This window comes from Paroedura picta, chromosome 15 (genome assembly GCF_049243985.1).
Source record: "Paroedura picta isolate Pp20150507F chromosome 15, Ppicta_v3.0, whole genome shotgun sequence".
Taxonomy (NCBI): Eukaryota; Metazoa; Chordata; class Lepidosauria; order Squamata; family Gekkonidae; genus Paroedura; species Paroedura picta.
In genome coordinates this window covers 1,236,616-1,248,198 of record NC_135383.1, presented here as the reverse complement: position 1 = coordinate 1,248,198, position 11,583 = coordinate 1,236,616, and the positions used below count along the sequence as shown (strand labels likewise).

At 54.5% G+C, this 11,583-nt stretch overlaps 1 protein-coding gene across 9 annotated transcripts in view; it reads left to right on the top strand.

Moving 5' to 3' along the window:
* The first annotated feature begins 1,727 nt into the window (after positions 1-1,727).
* UBR4 (ubiquitin protein ligase E3 component n-recognin 4) overlaps positions 1,728-11,583 on the top strand; it is a 74,806-nt gene continuing 64,950 nt past the window's right edge. For all 9 annotated transcript variants that reach the window (XM_077311647.1, XM_077311645.1, XM_077311640.1 and 6 more), the window contains exons 1-15: positions 1,728-1,966; positions 5,255-5,352; positions 5,600-5,703; positions 5,973-6,102; positions 6,211-6,347; positions 6,723-6,825; positions 7,473-7,614; positions 7,876-8,000; positions 8,666-8,790; positions 8,957-9,016; positions 9,116-9,306; positions 9,662-9,761; positions 9,920-10,057; positions 10,444-10,558; positions 11,351-11,538. In XM_077311647.1, coding sequence (XP_077167762.1) covers positions 1,743-1,966; positions 5,255-5,352; positions 5,600-5,703; positions 5,973-6,102; positions 6,211-6,347; positions 6,723-6,825; positions 7,473-7,614; positions 7,876-8,000; positions 8,666-8,790; positions 8,957-9,016; positions 9,116-9,306; positions 9,662-9,761; positions 9,920-10,057; positions 10,444-10,558; positions 11,351-11,538 — 1,980 coding nt within the window. In that variant the 5' untranslated portion in view covers positions 1,728-1,742. The remainder of the gene's footprint in view (positions 1,967-5,254; positions 5,353-5,599; positions 5,704-5,972; positions 6,103-6,210; positions 6,348-6,722; positions 6,826-7,472; positions 7,615-7,875; positions 8,001-8,665; positions 8,791-8,956; positions 9,017-9,115; positions 9,307-9,661; positions 9,762-9,919; positions 10,058-10,443; positions 10,559-11,350; positions 11,539-11,583) is intronic.

Here is an 11,583-nt window from a genome sequence, read left to right as displayed (position 1 = left end):
TGGGTCACCCCCATGTTGGTCTGAAGCAGCAGAACAAAATTTGAGTCTCAATGGCACCTTGAAGTCCAACAAAATTTTATTCAAGGTGGCAGCTTTTTTGTGCTTGATCTGAAGTACTGTGCATGCATACAGAACCTCATACCTTGAGTAACGTTTTATAGCTCTTTAAGGTGCCCCTGGACCCAAACCTTGTTCTTGTGGTATTAGCCAACAGCCTGGCATGTACAAAACAAAAAGTAATCGGTGGGCAACTTCTTTAGGATACTAAAAACTCATTATCTTTTTGTAGAAGTTCCCTGGTCAGTTGCCTAGAGGTCCTTAGGCCTCCCCCCACCCCCACGTTCCCAGGTGTGTGATGTTTCTGCAAGCTTTATCACATAAGCTCAGAAGGGCTGGCAGAAGGGGAGTCTCTGGTTGCAATGGGGCTCTGGCTGGAGTGGTCTGAGGTGCCCGCCTCATTTTTGGGGTGCAGAAATCAAAGTATGATCTGACTAATGCAGATTTCTCTGCCAACAAGAGGTAGGTCTGGAAAGGCTGCAGGAGGGACAGCCTGGATCCCGCTGTGGCTGAAGGGGAGTTCGGTGCACAGCCCACAAGTCCTTGAACTTGGCTTGTCCTTGGTAGTTTCTCCCCCCACAGGGCTGAGCTGCCTTGCGTAGGTGTCACACAGGGAGGCTTCCAGGGCCGTGCAGATACCAGTGGGAATTTCAGCACAAAAAGATTTGTTTTGAATGGCCGCCCAGCAAGCCAGGACAGCAGGGGTGGAAAATGCAGAAAGTTAAAGGCCACCTCCTTCATGGCTCAACACAGACAGGGCCTCTCACACAGAGCTAGAAGGAAAGCGCTGTCTCTGATACAGGAGAATGGGGTTTGGGGCATCAGTTCAGCTGGCCCTGGATTCCCCTGCCTGGCACGATAAATTGGGATTCTGGACCAGAGTGCTGGGTCAATAACGGGGGGAAGGTGGCCTCAGCTTGGCTGTGTGCAAGTTTAAAAATGTTCTGTGTTTTGTCCTTGCTTGTCAGGCCATTGACGCCAGGGCTCGTCCTTCTGCATAGGGATGTGTCGTGTGCATTTTAATTTTTTAAAAGCACAGCGGCCTTCTCAACACAGAAAGCGCCTCCAAGTGCAGTGGCAGTCTACCTCTGCATCCCGGAGCGTGTGCCAGGCAGGGAGGCAGGACACTTTCCACGTCCGCGGATGCAAGCCTCTGCCTGGCCTACCTAGCAGGGAGCGCGTAGGGCTGAGCAGCTCGTAGGGGCGCTAGTGCGCGCACGCGACACACTCCAATCCCCCCCCAAAGGGAGGGCGGGATGCGGGACGCATGCGCAAAGCTTCCGGGAGGAGCGAAAGTAGCTGACTCACTCTTCTGCGCACGCGCTGTTCGGACAGTGTTGGGCTCCTGCCCTGTTGAGAAAGTAAACCTCCAAAATGAGCCATAGAGGTAAACCTTGACGGTTGTGGCCGCCACTTCCGGGCTCCGTGCGGCCGTCGCCATAGGCGGGGCAGGACCGGCAGCTGCGGACCAGCTCTGAGGCTCTAGGCCCCTCCGCCTGGCCGCGGGCGCCTGAAGTGTCGCGTGAGCAGCCCAGAGGCCACGGCCGCGCCAGGGGGAGAGGCCGAGCGCCGCTTCGACGTCACTTCCGCCCCGCGCCGGAAGCAGCGCGAGTCGCCCAGACGTTTCCTCCCCTCAGCGCCGCAGACGCGGGTCGGAGCCCGGCTGAGGCGGCGGCGGCGGCAAGATGGCGGCCTCGGGGGGCGGCGGCGGCGGGAGCAGCAGCGGCGGAGGCGGCGGCGGCAGCGCGGGCGGCGGGGGCGGCAGTGCCGGGACGTCCCCCACGGCGGCGACGGGGGCGGCGGAGCGGGAGCCCGGCTGGGAGGTGGCGGTGCGGCCGCTGCTCTCCGCCTCCTACTCGGCCTTCGAGATGCGGGAGCTGCCGCAGCTGCTGGCCTCCGTCATCGAGAGGTGGGCGGGGCCGAGCTGTTCTCGCGCGGCAGTTCTCCCAGAGCTCTCTCAGCCCTCCTCCCCCGCAGGGAGAGGGAGGGAATGCGCTTGGGACGCCTCGGGGCAGAGGGCTCTTGGTTCTTCCACAGGCAGCCAGCTGAGCGACCTTGGCCCAGTTGCTGCTGAACAGTTCTCTCAGAGCTCTCTCAGCCCCAACTCCCCCGCAGGGTGTCTGTTGCGGGGCGAGGAAGGGAAGGCTGCTTTGAGGCTCCTTCGGACAGTGAAAAGTGGGGTAGAAAGTCAACTCTTCTGCTTGTTTCATGTTGTCATTGGGCTTCACGCAATTTACAGTGGAAGTGGACGTGTTTCACATTGAGCTGGACGATGGCTGTGCAATGGGGGCTGATGCTGTTAAAGGTGGCTCAGGTTCCTGTTGTTCCGTTGAACATAACTAGAGTCCACTGGGTCCAGCCAAAGGTCCATCTGGCCAGGTTTGCAGCGGCCAACGACTTGCCCTGGACGCCAAACAAGATATGGTGTAAATAAGAGAAGCCATGTTGGATCAGGGTGATGGCTCTTCTAGTCCAACAGTCTGTGTCCCACAGTGCCCAAAAGCCAGATGCCATCAGGAGGTCCCCCAGTGGGGCCAAAACTCCAGAAGCCCTCCAACTGTTGCCCCCCCCAAGAAGATAGAGCATCACAGCCCCAGATGTAAGAATATAAAATAATCAAGCATCACGCCAATGGCCCATCTAGTCCAGCACTCTGTGTCACTCAGGCCGTTGGGAGGTCCACCAGCAGGGCCCGAACAGGGCCCGAACTCCAGAAGCCCTCCCCCAGTGTGGCCCCCAAACACTCCATGTATAGTTTTATAATCTTCTGCTTGGCTTCATGGAATAAGAAAAATATCCGATAAATATTAGAGGCTTCAGATACTTCCGCTAGCTAGAGCCCATCTCAGTGGGTGCATCAAAAGCAGGGTCACTTGGTAGATCTGTATATGTACAAGAGCACATGCTGCCTGTCTGTGAGGAGAGATATTGTGAACAGTAGGATCGGTTCAGCAGATGCATGCAGAAAGGTTGAAAATGACCTAGATGTATATGTGTACATGTGCAAAAAACGTAAACAGCAGGGCCCAAAAGTCTTGAAATGCTAGATCTGGTCCAGGTGGTAAGTATGCCGTCTGTAATTGCTTCACAAGGGGGTCCCCAGTTCCACACATCGGGGTGCCCCGGAGCAGCCATCAGGCCTCCAGGCTGCCATTGATTGGTGTCATTCTTGGCTCTGCTTCTCAAGAGCATGCCAAGAATTGAACTGAAGGTATGATTTGCACAGACTATTAAACAATTAGAATGTGATGTTAGGAAGATGTTTTACAGATTCAAGGACCAAACAGGAATAGCAAGCTTCGTTTATATATTACTTTTTGTTTGGGTTTAATTCCGGGGGTGGGGGGTGTTCACATAGTGGAGGAAATAAATAATATATCAGAATTGGAGATTGATGGGCAGATGTACCCTCTTTAATTGTGGAATGCTGATAGTAATTAACTGAGACCCTGCCATTATCTCCGCTCAAGGTCTGCTGATGAGCAAGTACATTGCCACTCACTTGCATGGACCTTTGTTCATGGCTGCTGACAGTCAAGATTTTTAATGCATTAAAAAATAGTGACACTCAGAGGCATGGTTCTCCAACAGCAGCTAGGAGCTCTAGCAAAATGGCCGTTTTCCTGCTCGTGTTTTCCTGTTGTGCAGATAATTGTTTTGAACCCTGCCTTCTTGCAGAGTTGCACAGAATTCAGCTGGTCATGTAGGCTGTTTTCATGGGCAGTGATGAATGTGAACCTTTGTAAAGTTTTGCTGAGCCCTGCAAGGCATTAACAAAACAAACAGAACTGACCTTGTTGAGACAGCAGAGAAGAAGAAAATCGCTCCCCACGGCCAGCACAGAACGGCTGCATTGGCTCCATCGGCTCCCTTCTTCAAAATTACAACTCATAGATTTTTAGCGGTGTCCTTCCCCAGACGGTTGGCATGTTTGGAAAGCTTTCTTCAGAGCTCCTTATGGTTTCTCTGTGTATTAAAAAGCGTTGCTGGGGTTCAACGTTTTCATTGTGTTAAGATGCACCTGGATGCTTTGGCCTGCTCTTTAAGTGAGAGGGAGGCCTCGGGCCTGTAAGACTTTCAGCTGCTTCTCAGTTTGGCTTTTAGGGGAAGCTTGGCTGAATGGTTTCCATGTACTTCTGAAGGCCTCTAGGGCAGGGGTAGTCAAATTGCGGCCCTCCAGATGTCCATGGACTACAATTCCCAGGAGCCCCCTGCCAGCGAATGCTGGCAGGGGGCTCCTGGGAATTGTAGTCCATGGACATCTGGAGGGCCGCAGTTTGACTACCCCTGCCCCAGAATCAGGACAGAAATTAGGTCCCCTGGAGAAAGTGAAAATTTTGGAGGCTGGACTCTGGGGCGCTGACTGCATTGAGGTCCCTGTCTTTCCTAGGCTGCACCCCCAAATCTCCAGGAATTTCCCACCCAGTTTCCTTTGATGGCCGGCAGGGGGTGGGATGGGACCTGGCAACCCTTTGGTCAGGGGTAGTCAAACTGCGGCCCTCCTTATGTCCATGGACTACAATTCCCATGAGACCCCTGCCCACAAACGCTGGAATGGGAATTGTAGTCCATGGACATCTGGAGGGCCGCAGTTTGACTACCCCTGCTCTAGGCCAGGGAATGAGGCTGCTGTGCTTCTTACTCATGTTAAAAAACTTGACTCAAGGTCACTTGCCAGGGAAAGCAGAGGTGAAAGATGCCCCTAGTGGAATTCAGTGCTCTGTCAAATGATGCTGGGAGAGGCAGTGGGTTGTTGCTAGTAGCAGGGCATGGTAGGTAGCGGGGCGGGTGGCAATCCAGGTGTGGTGCCCAGGCTGCCTGTGGAGAAGCAGCACCTGTGCTGGCAAGGAGCTGTCATTGTTCAGAGGCAGAAGTTGTTCTCTGTATACAGAAAACTCCAGGTCTGGTCCTCAGCCTCCATGCTTAAAGAAGGATTGCATTCAATGGGAAGTTCTTTCTTTAGCAGAGCTCTTGGTAAGCCACTGTTGGTACGTGATACGAGGCAGGTGGACTGATGGGATGACTCTACACAGGTCCCTTGTATCTGCTCAAATGTATGAATAATAGCAGTGAAATACAGTCCAGTCTCTGAATGGTGAAGGAAGAAATTTCATCCTTCGGGGAGCCTTCGGGGAGGGCGGTATATAAATCTAAATAAATAAATAAAAATTGCCCTGTTCTATTTCTCTCTCTGCAGCGAGTCTGAAATACTGCACCATGACAAGCAGTACGAGCCATTTTATTCCTCTTTCGTTGCCCTCTCGACACACTACATCACCACCGTGTGTGGGCTGGGTGAGTGCTCAGTCTGGGTTGGGCGGTCTCAAGAGGGGGCTCTCCTTCACCTGGTGACACACCGGCATCGTGATTCTTTTTCTCCAGAACGGAACCATGTCAGGTTCCAGATGAATCCGGGAGTGGGGAGGGAGGTGAACTCAAAAGGGGAAAAAGCCTAGGAGGTCACCTAACAGGAAGGAACTGGGGAGGCGCTAAGAGTGTGTTGCATTTAAACGTGAGTGACGTAAGCCTTTTGACTTCCCAGTGCCCAGGAACCAGCTTCAGTCAGTGGCAGCTGCCTGCAAAGTTCTGATTGAATTCTCTTTGCTGAGACTGGAGAACCCAGATGAAGCTTGCGCTGTGTCACAGGTAAGAGGCAGTGGCACACCATGTCCTGCAGCTCAGTGGGTCGAGGTCCTGTTTTGCACGGCATGCCAGGGTCAGTCCTTGGCACCTCCACTGGATGGGCGGCCTCCTGTCAGGTTGTGAGGCTGTACCGCTCCGCTCCGTGGCTGCCTGCCCACCTTCTGGCTTCACCCAGGCCTAGCTCTTGTAGGGTTGGTCTGATGACGACTGTGTCCTCTGCAGCTGTTAGATCTAGCTGAGAAGGCATCCCTTGGTGTTGATCTTTTCTCTAGAAACACCTGATCCTGTTGATCAAGGGCCTGTGTACTGGCTGCAGCCGTCTGGACCGGACCGAAATAATCACATTCACTGCTATGATGAAATCGGCCAAGCTGCCGCAGACAGTGAAGACCCTCTCCGATGGTCAGTTTGTTGCCTTGCGCGTGGCTGTTTCTCTCTTGCGCACCATTGGATGGCTGCGTTTCCTGTAGAGTGACCATTGACCACCGTCCTTTTATGTCTTTTCTGCAGTGGAGGATCAGAAAGAGCTCGCTTCGCCAGTCAGCCCTGAGCTGCGACAGAAGGAAGTGCAAATGAACTTCCTCAACCAGCTGACCTCAGTCTTCAATCCCAGAATGGCGCCATCGCCATCCACGCCACAGGCCCAGGTAGCGCATGTTGGCTTTTGCAGACAGCAGGGCCCGATTGGATAGAATCGGTGAGAGAAGGTCACTTGAGGCAGGGCAGGATAGAAATCTAAGAAATGAAATAAATAAAGTGCACTCTTTTTGCAGTAGATCAGGCAGTGGTAGTTGTTGACGTAGATGTCTATAAAAGTGTTCAGGATGGGGCCTAGCTAAGCAGAGCCTCCATGTCTGTGAGCTGGGTGCTGGTGACAAAGAGCGTTCCCCTGCTCAGCTGAAAGGCAATGCTGAGCCTGACAAGGCCGCCGAACGTGACGTATTTCTGGCATTTTGGCAAAGTGCTTCCCAAAGGCCAAGCAGGTTTATCATCATGGCTGTGTAATGTCTGTTTGCTCTTAGGGAGAAGGGGAAGGCGACGATCAGATATCCACGGACCAGGCCTCTGCAGCCCAAACCAAAAGCCTGTTTATTGCGCAGAATGTGTCCAGCCTCCAAGAGCTTGGTAGGAAGGAGCGGTTGTTCGGTTATCGTCATGGGGAGCCCCCTGAGGAGGGCGGTTGGGTCAGTCGTGGAACTGCTCTGCCCTTCTTGAAAAAGGACCAGGTCTATTGGTCTTCTAGACTGCCCCTCTCTTGCAGAAGTCTCAGGGTAGCTGACCACTGTCAGAAATTCCATACATGTATGTTTCAAACAAGCCAGTTGTTTTCCACTAAAAGAAGGTGCTCCAAATTATCGCATTAAACTTGTCTCCACATTCCTGAGATGTGATGGAGGTGATGGGGGGAGGTGGGGAGGGCGTCCTGTGTTGATGTTCCGGAGTGTGCTGCTGAAGCCCAGTGGGGAGGCTGGAGTTGGGGAGCCTGGGAGCCCCTCCATGAATTTTGCTGCAGTTCGTGCAACCTCTGCTTTCCTTGAAGAGCAGCTGAAAGCGGGGGCTTAAGCGGCACGTGACTCACAAACTGTGACTGGAACTGGGTTGGTTTGAGACTCAACCTCCCAGTTTAGATGGGTCCGGTTCATATTTCATCCGTGAATTGAGCTGCAAGAATGCAGTTTGTGCTCATCCGGAGTAATGTCACATGTTTCAAAATGCTTTCGGATCATCGGGTGTCGTAATAGCCTTTCCCCTCCCCCACTTGCACCTGGCAGGGGGCTCTGAAAAGCTGCTGCGCGTCTGCCTCAACCTCCCTTACTTCCTGCGCTACATCAACCGCTTCCAGGACGCTGTGTCTGCCAACTCCTTCTTCGTCATGCCAGCCACGGTGGCGGATGCCACCGCAGTCCGCAATGGGTGAGGGACTTTCCACCCCGTCTTCCCGCTCCAGCCGTTTCCCTTTGTTCCAGGCCGGGGGGGGGGGGGGGGTTCGGTTCCTGCTGTTCGTGAGTCTCTGGGGGCTGCTGCTGGGGGACAGAGATGTGAACTTGGGAGGTCATCTTTTTCTCCCTTGAGATCGTTTTTCCATTTTGCTAGCATCACTATTGCTGTTATCGACCAGGGCTAGCTTTTAATAACTAGCCGCTGACCCAGCAGTGACTTTTCCTACCTTTGCAGGTTTCATTCGCTGGTAATTGATGTGACCATGGCCTTGGACACTCTCTCCCTCCCTGTCCTGGAGCCCCTCACGCCCACAAGACTGCAGGATGTCACCGTGCTGGCGCTCAGCTGCCTCTACGCAGGTGAATGCTCGCTCCCCGCTGCTGCTTTTCCTGGCGTCTTGGGACACGCTGGAAAGACAGTCAAAAGAGGAGATGGGGGCATCTGTGTTCGTATTGCTCAGGACAAGTCTCACTCTCCTGTGGTGCAATGTTTCTGGAAAACTGGGCTCCCCATGAGGCCAGCTGGGTGGCCTTGGGCCAGCCACAGCCCTCTCAGCCCCGCCTCCCTCACAAGCTGCCTGTAAGGGGAAAGGAAGGTGATAGTAAGCCGCTTTATGACTCCCTCAGGTGGAGAAAAGTGGGATATAAAAATCAGTTCTTCTTTTCTCCTGACCCACTGAAGAGTACCATTGTCTCTCCTTGTAGCACTGCAGAGCTACAAGCTGGGGGTTGAGTTGGGTGGAGGGAATGACATCACACCTGATTGATTCAGGTGGGTAGCCCTGTTGATCTGAAGCAATAGAACAACGGTTGAGTCCGGTGGCACCTTTAAGACCAGCTAAGTTTAATTCTGGGTAGATTCTGCACACAAAAGCAGTGAGCTTGGTTGGTCTTGAAAGGTGCCGCTGGACTCAGACTATGTCCTAATGAGAACTGAGGGGCCAGGAGAGTGACTTAGTGATAGGGATGCGTGTTGCTGCCTGGTGCTCATAAGCCTCACTCTGGGATCCTCTCCTGTCACGCAGGGGTGAGTGTGGCGACCTGCATGGCCATCCTTCATGTGGGCAGCACCCAGCAAGTCCGCACGGGATCCACAAGTTCGAAAGAAGAAGACTATGAAAATGACGCAGCCACTATTGTGCAGAAATGTGTAAGCTGGCTACCAGGGGTGGGGTGGGGTGGGGTGTGGAAGGGAGACTTTTCAGGCATGTGCAGCTTTGGAGCATTCAGAGACGGAGGGTGTGGGGGACAATTGCTTCCCCTAGCTTGCAGCTGCTTCTTGTTCTGCTTATTAACCCCTTTCTGTCTGGCTGCAGCTTGAAATCTATGACATGATCGGCCAAGCCATCAGCAATTCACGCCGCGCAGGTGGGGAGGTAAGAATCCGCCCTCCTTTAGACTTTCCACCAGCGGTGACCTCACTGACTGGGCAGCTGGCTTTAACCCTGCTTTTGATCTCCTTTCCGGAACGGTAGCACTACCAGAACTTCCAGCTGCTCGGCGCCTGGTGTCTGCTGAACAGCCTCTTCCTCATCTTGAACCTCAGCCCCACAGCTCTGGCAGATAAGGGCAAGGAGAAGGACCCCTTGGCTGCACTCCGGGTCCGTGATATCATTGCTCGGTCCAAAGAAGGAGTGGGCTCTCCCAAGCTGGGCCCCGGGAAAGGGTAAGAAGAGGGTGCCGGCACCGCTGCTTTTGTTCTCTCTCCCCTCCTGACCCTTTTGCACCAGGTGTTTGATACAGGTAAAGGACTGAGGTTTGCTGATAGGGTCCCCCAGAGTGCAGCTCAGCCTCTCAAGCAGCTGCGGTGGGGATCAGATCTGGATCAGGGTGTGATGCTGGGCAGCTGGGCGTGCCAGGGCTTCCTTGGCCACCAGGCATTTGGCTGAGGCCTAGGATCACCCTCATCATCTGATCCTCTGGGACAAGCTCCAGTTAACAGCTCTGCTAGGTCCAGGTGAGCATCTCAAGTGTTCCTGTGCTGCTGTTTCTTCCCCCCCCTTCACCCCCCATTCCTGCAGGCACCAGGGATTTGGAGTCTTGGCCGTGGTGCTGGCCAATCATGCCATCAAGCTGCTGACCTCCCTCTTCCAAGACCTGCAGGTAGAAGCGCTTCACAAGGTGAGAACTCCTGTGCATGGGGGGGGGGGGTGAGCTCACTTTTTAATAAATAAAAGCCATATGGCATAGTTTTCCAAATGTCTTGCAGAACTGCAAAGCTCCCTGAGTCATGGGGTTTCACTTTTAAAAAATGCCCTGCTTTTCTTCCTCCCCTCCAGGGATGGGAGACGGATGGTCCTCCGGCCGTGCTGAGCATCATGGCCCAGAGCACGTCGATCCAGCGGATTCAGCGGCTGATTGACTCGGTGCCTCTCACCAACCTCCTCCTGACCTTGCTCTCCACATCTTACCGAAAGGTACCCGCTGGCCCCCGTCTTCGGAAGGGGGGGCAGACGTGTCGGTGGAAGAGAGGAGACCACAGCAGGAGGCTTTGGTCTCTGCGCCGGAGTGGAAGGGAGGGGTGGGCGTGCAAGTGCAGAAACGTGCACAGCGTCTTAAGCAGAGGCCTGGCCTTGGGTGGGGAAGGGACCTGCTCTTACCGTGGTGATTGGTCCAGTGTCTGGGCTGCACCCATTGCTTTAAAACTCCCCAGCCTGCCTGAGGCGGCTGAGCAGAGTGTTCTGGGGATGCGCTCCCTTTGAGGGAGTCCCCAGCTGCATTCCAAATGCCACAGCCCAGAACGGGGTCCCCAGCCCCACCCTGCAAGGGCCTGGGCCTGTAACCTCTGCTCGCTTCCTCACAGGCCTGTGTGCTGCAGCGGCAGCGGAAGGGTTCCATGAGCAGTGATGTGAGCGCCTCCACGGATTCCAACACTTACTACGAGGACGACTTCAGCAGCACCGAAGACAGCAGCCAGGGTGGGTACAGCAAGAGCGGATGTTCGGTGCTGGGCTCCAGATCCCTGGGCCAGTCGGATGTCGGAGTAGGCGGGTGCTTAAGAAGCTGCAGGCGCCTAGTTAGCTTTCCTGTGTCAGATCCAGAGGAGGGCAGTGAAGATGATGAGGGGTCTGGAGACCAAGTCCTATGAGGAGAGGGTGAAGGACCCCCCGGGTATGTTTGGCCTGGAGAGGAGAGGCCTGAGGGGTGATGTGATAGCCATCTTCAAGTATTTAGAATGGCCTTAAAGGGGGTGGTCCAGAAGGTGCATTAAATCAAAAGTGCTTTTGGCCAAACCTCCGGAAGAACTTCCTGGCAGTCAGAGCAGTTCCTCAGTGGAACAGGCCTCCCCGGAAGGTGGTGGGCTCTCCTCCTTTGGAGGTTTTTACACGCAGCGGCTAGATGACCCTCTGATTGCCACGCAGATTTCGTGAATTTTGGGCAGGTTGTTAGGAAGAGATGAGCCAGTGCATGTCGTGCAGGGTCATGTCAATCACCAATTTGGCTGCAGGAAAGGGTTTTCCACCATGCTGGATTGGCCCAGGGATCCTGGGAGTTTTTTTGCCTTCCTCTGTGCATACAGCACGGGTCACTGGGGGGGGGGGGGGAGGCGTTTTGAATTCCCTGAATTGTTCAGGGGGTTGGACTAGAGGACCTTTGGAGTTTCTTCTGTGTTTTTTAAGCCAGGGTTTGGCAATTGGGTGGGGGCAGGGCGGGAACCTGGGCACGGAAGGTGTTGACATCTCTTCCCCCTCCCCTCCACGCCGCTTTAGATGACGACAGTGAGCCCATCCTCGGCCAGTGGTTTGAAGAGACCATCTCCCCAAGCAAAGAGAAGGCGGCCCCTCCCCCGCCTCCGCCCCCCCCTCCCCTGGAAAGTTCTCCCCGAGTGAAGAGCCCGAATAAGCAGGCGGCAGGCGAGAACGGGAACATCCTGGCCAGCCGCAAAGACCCAGAACTGGTGAGGAGCGGGTGTGATTGTGCCCTTCTGTTGTTGGGGTTTTGA